The 8,269-nt window shown below is 59.5% G+C and overlaps 2 protein-coding genes across 2 annotated transcripts; one reads left to right on the top strand and one right to left on the bottom strand.

Moving 5' to 3' along the window:
- Window positions 1-311: 311 nt before the first annotated feature.
- Window positions 312-3,252, bottom strand: LOC309583916 (uncharacterized protein). The gene is made up of 3 exons (XM_082299791.1): window positions 3,195-3,252; window positions 2,756-2,869; window positions 312-2,662 (listed from the first exon to the last, which is right to left on the bottom strand). The coding sequence occupies exons 2-3, from the start codon at window positions 2,829-2,831 to the stop codon at window positions 678-680; spliced, it is 2,061 nt and encodes a 686-aa protein (XP_082155917.1). The 5' UTR covers window positions 2,832-2,869; window positions 3,195-3,252; the 3' UTR covers window positions 312-677.
- Window positions 3,253-3,288: 36 nt separating this feature from the next.
- Window positions 3,289-8,153, top strand: NDUFA3 (NADH:ubiquinone oxidoreductase subunit A3). The gene is made up of 4 exons (XM_082299809.1): window positions 3,289-3,361; window positions 5,971-6,045; window positions 6,136-6,213; window positions 7,950-8,153. The coding sequence occupies exons 1-4, from the start codon at window positions 3,352-3,354 to the stop codon at window positions 8,039-8,041; spliced, it is 255 nt and encodes an 84-aa protein (XP_082155935.1). The 5' UTR covers window positions 3,289-3,351; the 3' UTR covers window positions 8,042-8,153.
- Window positions 8,154-8,269: the final 116 nt, after the last annotated feature.

The raw sequence follows: 8,269 nt of genomic DNA, 5'->3' as shown, positions 1-8,269 counted from the left end.
GGGGGTTTGAGTGGATTTTGGGGGGGGTTCGGCAGGGTTGTGCCCCTCCTCCCTCGTTAATTAACATCAATATTAATTAGGGCAGGAAAAGGGGGCGATCAATACGACCCCGGGGGGGGTCCCAGAAGGATTTTGGGGGTTTTTGGGGGGTTCCTGGACCCCCCCTTGACCTCCCCGTGCTCTCCACAGGGCGGTCCCGGCTCTGCCCCACGGATGGGGCACCCCAAAACCCCCCAAATTCACCCCAAAACCGCCCCAAAATCCACCCCCCACCCCCCCCAATTAAACACCTTAATGAGATTTAATTGAGTCAAGGCTCTTGGACCTTTTATTGCTGATTTTTGGGGTAAAATTTGACCTTTTAATGCTCCTTTTTGGGGGTAAAAAAACAGCAGAATCAGATTGGGGTAAAATCCCCCAAAATTGGAGCAAAACCCCCCCAAAATGGGTCCAAAAAACCAACAAAACCAAAGCTGGGTGAAAAATTGAACGAAACGGGTGAGAAAAGCCAAAAATCGGCTCAAAATGGGCTCAGATTACGTCAAAATCCCCCAGATTGGGGTAAAATCACCCGAAACTGGGTTAAAATCACCCGAAATTGGGTCGAAATCGCCAGAATTGGGTGAAAATCGCCAAAATTGGGTGAAAACCTCCCGATTTTGGGTGAATCCCCCCCCCTAGAGGAGAGTGCAGCGCTCGCGGGGTTTCGGGGGCGGCGACATCGGGGGTGTCGCGACAGGAGGGGTGACCGGGGGCGGGGACATCGGGGGTGTCGCGACAGGAGGGGTGACAGGGGGCGGGGACATCGGGGGTGTCGCGACAGGAGGGGTGACAGGAGGCGGGGACATCGGGGCGGGTACCAGGGGGGAGGGGACGCCCCAGGAAGGGGCGGCGACAGGGGGCGGGGAGATGGCGGGAGTCGCGATATGGGGGGTGACAGAGGTTGGGGACACCGCGGGAGTCGCGATATGGGGGGTGACAGAGGTTGGGGACACCGCGGGGGTCGCGATATGGGGGGTGACAGGGGGCGGGGACACCGCGGGAGTCGCGATATGGGGGGTGACAGAGGTTGGGGACACCGCGGGGGTCGCGATATGGGGGGTGACAGGGGGTGGGGACACCGCGGGAGTCGCGATATGGGGGGTGACAGAGGTTGGGGACACCGCGGGGGTCGCGATATGGGGGGTGACAGGGGGCGGGGACACCGCGGGAGTCGCGATATGGGGGGTGACAGAGGTTGGGGACACCGCGGGGGTCGCGATATGGGGGGTGACAGGGGGTGGGGACACCGCGGGGGTCGCGATATGGGGGGTGACAGGGGGCGGGGACACCGCGGGTGTCGCGATATGGGGGGTGACAGGGGGCGGGGACACCGCGGGAGTCGCGATATGGGGGGTGACAGAGGTTGGGGACACCGCGGGGGTCGCGATATGGGGGGTGACAGGACTTGGGGACACTGTGGATATCGCGACACGGGGGGCGACAGGGGGTGGGGACACCGCGGGGGTCGCGACACGGGGGGCGACAGGACTTGGGGACACTGTGGATATCGCGACACGGGGGGCGACAGGGGGTGGGGACACTGTGGCTATCGCGATATGGCGGGGGACGACAGGACTTGGGGACACTTTAGCGGTCGCCACAGCCCCTGGCGACCCCTCCCGCGTGCCCCCCGCCCTCGGGCTCCCCGGGGGGGTCCTGTCGCGAGTCGGCGACGCCGCCCGGGGGGTCCCCTCCCCCTCCCACCCCCCCGCCCCGTCCTCGGCCTCTTCCGAGTCCTCCGCGCCGCCAGGGGGCAGCACGCGCATCTGCACGCCGCAGCCGCGCAGGCGCAGCGGCGCTCCCGGCAGGTGGCGCAGGCGCAGTCGGGCGGAGGCCGCGCCGCCCATGGGCAGAGGGCGCCGGTAGGCGGCGCTGTAGGCGGCGCGCAGCTGGAACAGCGAGAGCCCCGCGGGGCGCGTGCGCAGCAGCGCCCGCAGCTGGCGGGAAAGCGCAACTGCATCCGGGTCACCCGCGGCGGGGTCGGCGGCGTCCTGAGGGGGGGCCTGAGGGGAGGCGCTTTGGGGGTCGCTGAGGGGGCTCTGGTGGCCCTGGGAGGCGCTTTGGGGGCTCTGGTGGCTTTGGGGGGCGCTCTGGGGGTCGCTGAGGGGGCTCAGGTGGCTTTGGGGGGCGCTTTGGGGGTCCCTGGGGGGGCTCTGGTGGCCCTGGGAGGCGCTTTGGGGGTCGCTGAGGGGGCTCTGGTGGCTTTGGGGGGCACTTTGGGGGTCCCTGGGGGGGCTCAGGTGGCTTTGGGAGGCGCTTTGGGGGTCCCTGTGGGGGCTCAGGTGGCCCCGGGAAGGGTCACGGGGGTCCGAGTGGGGCTGGGGGCCGCTCTGGGGGTCGCTGGGGGGGCTCTGCTGTCCCCAAGGGGGGGGTTTGGAACCCCAGGCGCTCTGATGGGGCTGAGCGGGGTCGCAGGGGGGGCTCTGGTGGGGAACTCGGGGGGTCCCCGGGGGCATTTTGGGGGTCCTGCACACCTGGGTGCCCTTCTGAGGCTGGGGGGGCGCTCTGGGGGTCCCGCGGGGTTTCTGGGGGGGTCCCCGCGCTCTTTTCTTGGCTTTTGCCGCCCCCCCCCCCGAGCGCCCCCGGCGCCGCGGGGCCTCCCAGGGCTCGTCCTGGCGATCTGGGGGGGACAAAAGGGGACAGGGGGTCAGTGGGGGGGGGGACACCCCCGACCCCACCCCTGGGTGCCCCCCCCGACCCCTCCAGCTCGTACCTGAGCGGTCCCAGGCGGGCACCAGCAGGTCCAGCGTGTCCAGCCCATCCCCCTCCAGCCAGCGCAGGGACCCCATGGGTGGGGGAGGGGAGGCCGGGGGTCTCTGAGGGGGCTCTGACGGGGGGGGAGGGGGGGGGAGGTCTCAGGTTTGGGGTCCCAGGGACCTCCTCCCCCCCAAAATCGAGGTCTGCCCTCCCTGCCCCCTCAATTTGGGACCCCCTGACCCCTCCCCCCACCCAATTTGGGGGTTTTCTCCCCTCCTCGCTCCCCTCTGATTTTGGGACCCTTCCGCACCTCCCCATTCCCCTCCCCCCGCCCCGAGCTTTCTCAAATCGGGGTCCCCCCGCCCTTGCCCCCTCCCCCCTCACTTTGGGGACCCCCCCGGGACCCCCCACCCCCCACAAATTTTGGGTTTTCTCCCCTCCCCCCCCCCCCTTACCGAGCTCTCCTCGCGCCCCTCCCCCACTTCCCCTTTCGGTTCTCGCCGCGGTCCCGCCCCCCGCGCGATGACGTCACGGGCGCGCGCGCCCCTCCCCTTTTACGCGTGACGTCATCGCGCCGGCGCCGCGCGCGGACGCCCTTGGCGGGGGGAGGGGATGGCGGGACGTGAGTGAGGGGAGGGAAAATTGGGGGGGCGGGGGTGGTCCTGAGGGGATTTTGGGAGTCCTGAGGGGATTTTGGGAGTCCTGAGGAGATTCTGGGGGTCCTGAGGGGGTTTCGGGGATCCTGAGGGGATTCTGGGGGTCCTGAGGAGATTCTGGGGGTCCTGAGGGGGTTTCGGGGATCCTGAGGGGATTCTGGGGGTCCTGAGGAGATTCTGGGGGTCCTGAGGGGGTTTCGGGGATCCTGAGGGGATTCTGGGGGTCCTGAGGAGATTCTGGGGGTCCTGAGGGGGTTTCGGGGATCCTGAGGGGATTCTGGGGGTCCTGAGGAGATTCTGGGGGTCCTGAGGGGGTTTCGGGGATCCTGAGGGGATTCTGGGGGTCCTGAGGAGATTCTGGGGGTCCTGAGGGGGTTTCGGGGATCCTGAGGGGATTCTGGGGGTCCTGAGGAGATTCTGGGAGTCCTGAGGGGGTTTCGGGGATCCTGAGGGGGTTCTGGGGGTTTTGAGGAGATTTGGGGGGGTCCTGAGGGGATCCTGGGGGTCCTGAGGGGGTTTCAGGGATCCTGAGGAGATTTTGGGGGTTTTGAGGAGATTCTGGGGGTCCTGAGGAGAGTCTGGGGATCCTGAGGGGATTCTGGGGGTTCTGAGGGGATTTTGGGGGTTTCTGAGGGGGTTTCGGGAATCCTGAGGGGATTCTGGGGGTCCTGAGGGGGTTTTGGGGGTTTCTGAGGGGGTTTCGGGAATCCTGAGGGGGTTTCGGGGGTCCTGAGGGGATTTTGGGGGTTCTGGGGTGGAATTGAGGAGGTTCGGGGGGATCCTGGGGAGGTTTAGAGGGTCCAGAGGGGTTGGGGGGGGGATTTATTGGGAGAATTGGGGTGTCCTGAGGGCGTTTTTGGGGGAAATTGGGGTTTCGGGGAGGAATTAGGGGTCCTGAGGGGGGGGTGGGAGGGTCCTGGGGTGAGGTTTGAGGGAAATCGGGAGTCCTGAGGGGTTTGGGGGGGATTTGGGGTGTCCTGAGGGGGTTTGGAAGAGTTTTTGGGGAGTTCTGGGTGGGTTTGGTATCTGGGGGTACTTTGGGGGTCATTTGGGTGGGTCTGGGGCTGTGGTTTGGGGTTCGGGGTTGTTTGGGGGGCGTCTGGGAGCGATTTTGGGGTGGTTTAGGGGTGTTTGGGTGCATCTGGAGCTGTTTTTGGGGGGGTTTGGAGTTGTTTTGGGGGAGTCTGGGGGTGCTTTGGGGGTGCTTTTGGGTGGGTTTTGTGTCTTTGGGGGGTTCTGGGAGGATTCTGAGGCTGTTTTGGGTGGTTTTTGGGGTGGTTTTTTTGGTGTTTTGAGGGTTCTGGGTGTGTTCCGGGGTTGCCTGGGGGTGTTTTTGGTGGTTTTTTGCGGTATTTGGGGGTTTTTGGTGGTTTTTTGGGGGGTATTTTGGGGTTTTTGGTGGTTTTTTGGGGAGTATTTTAGGGGTTTTGGTGTTTTTTGGGGGGTATTTTAGGGGTTTTTGGTGGTTTTTTTGGGGGGTATTTTAGGAGTTTTTGGTGGTTTTTTTGGGGGGTATTTTAGGGGGGTTTTTTTGGGTATTTCAGGGTTTTTGGTGGTTTTTTGGGAGTATTTCAGGGTTTTTGGTGGTTTTTTGGGAGTATTTTGGGGTTTTTGGTGGTTTTTTGGGGGGTATTTTGGGGTTTTTGGTGGTTTTTTGGGTATTTTAGGGTTTTTGGTGGTTTTTTTGGGGAGTATTTGGGGTTTTTGGTGGTTTTATGGGGTATTTTGGGGTTTTTGGTGGGTTTTTTGGGGCATTTTAGGGTTTTTGGTGGTTTTTTGGGGGGTATTTTAGGGGTTTTGGTGGTTTTTTGGGGGTATTTTGGGGGTTTTGGTGGTTTTTTTTGGTATTCTAGGGTTTTTGGTGGTTTTTTGGGGGGTATTTTAGGGGTTTTTTTGGGGGTATTTTGGGGTTTTTGGTGGTTTTTTGGGGGGTATTTTAGGGTTTTTTGGTGGTTTTTGGGGTATTTTAGGGGTTTTGGTGGTTTTTTTGGGGTATTTTAGGGGTTTTTGGTGTTTTTTGGGGGGGTATTTTAGGGGTTTTTGGTGGTTTTTGGGGTATTTTAGGGGTTTTGGTGGTTTTTTGGGGGGTATTTTAGGGGTTTTGGTGTTTTTTGGGGGGTATTTTGGGGTTTTTGGTGGGTTTTGGGGTATTTTAGGGGTTTTGGTGGTTTTTTTGGGGTATTTTAGGGTTTTTGGTGTTTTTTTGGGTGTATTTTGGGGTTTTTGTTGGTTTTTTGGGGTATTTTGGGCTTTTTGGTGTTTTTTTGGGGGTATTTTGGGGTTTTTGGTGGGGTTTTTGGATATTTTGGGTTTTTTGGTGGGTTTTTTTGGGTATTTTGGCGGTTTTGGTGTATTTTTGGGGGTATTTTAGGGGTTTTGGTGGTTTTTTGCGGGTATTTTGGGGGTTTTGGTGGGTTTTTGGGGTATTTTGGGTTTTTTGGTGCTTTTTTTGGGAGATATTTTAGGGGGTTTTGGGGGGGTATTTTGGGTTTTTTGGTGTTTCTTTGGTGGCTTTTTGGGGTTTTTGGTGGGTTTTGGGGTATTTTGGGGTCTCTGACCCTCGTTTCCCCCCCAGGCCTGGGCCACGCCCTGCGGACGCTCTGGGCCAAGGAGCCGGTGATCGCCGCCAGCTTCGGCATCGCCCTCCTGGGTGAGGCCCTGGGGGGTTTGGGGCTTTTTTGGGGGGGGAGGGGTCTCCTTAAGGCCCCCCCTGATCCCCCTCTCTGTGCCCCTCCCCCAGCGTTGGTGTCGCCGCTGCTGAGCCCCTTCAGCAAATACTCGGAGATGATCAACCGTGCCACGCCCTACACCTACCCTGGTACAGACCCAAAAACCCCCCAAAACCACCCCAAAACCGACCTAAAATCAACCTAAAATCGACCTAAAATCGTGTCTTACACCTACCCTGGTACAGACCCAAAAACCCCCCAAACCACCCCAAAACCGACCTAAAAACGCCCTAAAATCGTGCCTTACACCTACCCTGGTACAGACCCAAAAACCCCCCAAAACCACCCCAAAACCGACCTAAAAACGCCCTAAAATCGTGCCTTACACCTACCCTGGTACAGACCCAAAAACCCCCCAAATCACCCCAAAACTGACCTAAAATCGACCTAAAAACGCCCTAAAATTGTGTCTTACACCTACCCTGGTACAGACCCAAAAACCCCCCAAACCACCCCAAAACCGACCTAAAATCGACTTAAAAACGCCCTAAAATCGTGTTTTACACCTACCCTGGTACAGACCTAAAACCCCCCAAACCACCCCAAAACCACCCCAAAATTGACCTAAAAATGCCCCAAAAATACCCCAAAAATATCCCCTATGCCTACCCAGGGTACAGACCCCAAAATCACTTTGGGATCCCCAAATTCCCCTAAGAACCCCAAATCCCCCTCAGGAACCCCCAAATTCCCCCTCCTGACCCCAAATCCCCCCAAATCCTCCCCTAAGAACCCCAAAATCACCTTGGGATCCCCCAAATCCCCCCCAAGAACCCCAAATCCCCCCTGAGATCCCCAAATCCCCCCCAAGAACCCCAAATCCTCCTCTGGGAGCCCCCAAATCCCCCCAAATCCTTCTCTAAGAACCCCAAAATCACTTTGGGACCCCCAAATTTCCCCCAAGAACCCCAAATCCCCCTCGGGAACCCCCAAATTCCCCCTCCTGACCCCAAATCCCCCCTAAATTCCCCCCTTCTAAAACCCCACAAATCAAATTTGGGGGTTCCCCTCCCTCCCCCACCCTCGTGGGAGTTTTGGGGACCCCCAAATCCCCCCAAATCCTCCCCTAAGAACCCCAAAATCACCTTGGGACCCCCCAAATCCCCCCTGAGATCCCCAAATCCCCCCCAAGAACCCCAAATCCCCCCTGAGATCCCCAAATCCCCCCAAATCCTTCTCTAAGAACCCCAAAATCACTTTGGGACCCCCAAATTTCCCCCAAGAACCCCAAATCCCCCTCAGGAACCCCCAAATTCCCCCTCCTGACCCCAAATCCCCCCTAAATTCCCCCCTTCTAAAACCCCTCAACCCAAATTTGGGGGTTCCCCTCCCTCCCCCACCCTCGTGGGAGTTTTGGGGACCCCCAAATCCCCCCAAATCCTCCCCTAAGAACCCCAAAATCACCTTGGGACCCCCCAAATCCCCCCCAAGAACCCCAAATCCCCCTCTGGGAGCCCCCAAATCCCCCCAAATCCTTCTCTAAGGACCCCAAAATCACCTTGGGACCCCCCAAATCCCCCCTGAGATCCCCAAATCCCCCCCAAGAACCCCAAATCCCCCTCTGGGAGCCCCCAAATCCCCCCAAATCCTTCTCTAAGAACCCCAAAATCACCTTGGGACCCCCAAATTTCCCCCAAGAACCCCAAATCCCCCTCAGGAACCCCCAAATTCCCCCTCCTGACTCCAAATCCCCCCTAAATTCCCCCCTTCTAAAACCCCTCAACCCAAATTTGGGGGTTCCCCTCCCTCCCCCACCCTCGTGGGAGTTTTGGGGACCCCCAAATCCCCCCAAATTCCCCCCAAATTCCCCCAAATCCTCTCCCAGTTCCAGTGAGGGACGACGGGAACGTCCCCGAGGTGCCCTCGCACCCCTGCGACCCCGAGGGACCCAACCTCCGCTGGCTCAAGGACCTCTGAGGGACCCCAAAAACCCCCCCAAAAAATTTTAGGGTGAGGGGAGCCCCCCCCACCCCCCACTTTTTGGAGGAGTTTTGGGGAGGCCCCCCCAAAATAGAGAATTTCACAACGAGGTTTTGTCGTTTTTTTGGGGAGGTTTGGGGGTTTTTTTATATGGGGGGGGGGGGTTGTGGGATTTTGGGGTCCCCAAATGTGGGAAATTTGGGGTTTTTATTGAAAAATTTGGGG

Source organism: Coloeus monedula (genome assembly GCF_965178545.1).
Source record: "Coloeus monedula genome assembly, chromosome: 34".
NCBI classification, from domain to species: domain Eukaryota; kingdom Metazoa; phylum Chordata; class Aves; order Passeriformes; family Corvidae; genus Coloeus; species Coloeus monedula.
Note: the sequence above shows the minus strand (reverse complement) of the source record. Positions and strands in the feature narration are given on the sequence as shown.

What these genes read in the sequence shown, in the direction of transcription:
- LOC309583916 (XM_082299791.1), bottom strand. Translation starts at nt 2,831, where the DNA reads ATGGGGTCCCTGCGCTGGCTGGAGGGGGATGGGCTGGACACGCTGGAC. An exon ending in GCCCGCCTGGGACCGCTCAG is followed by an intron (nt 2,663 to 2,755) that starts GTACGAGCTGGA and finishes TGTCCCCCCCAG; the next exon opens with ATCGCCAGGACGAGCCCTGG.
- NDUFA3 (XM_082299809.1), top strand. An exon ending in CTTCGGCATCGCCCTCCTGG is followed by an intron (nt 6,046 to 6,135) that starts GTGAGGCCCTGG and finishes CCCCTCCCCCAG; the next exon opens with CGTTGGTGTCGCCGCTGCTG. An exon ending in CACGCCCTACACCTACCCTG is followed by an intron (nt 6,214 to 7,949) that starts GTACAGACCCAA and finishes ATCCTCTCCCAG; the next exon opens with TTCCAGTGAGGGACGACGGG.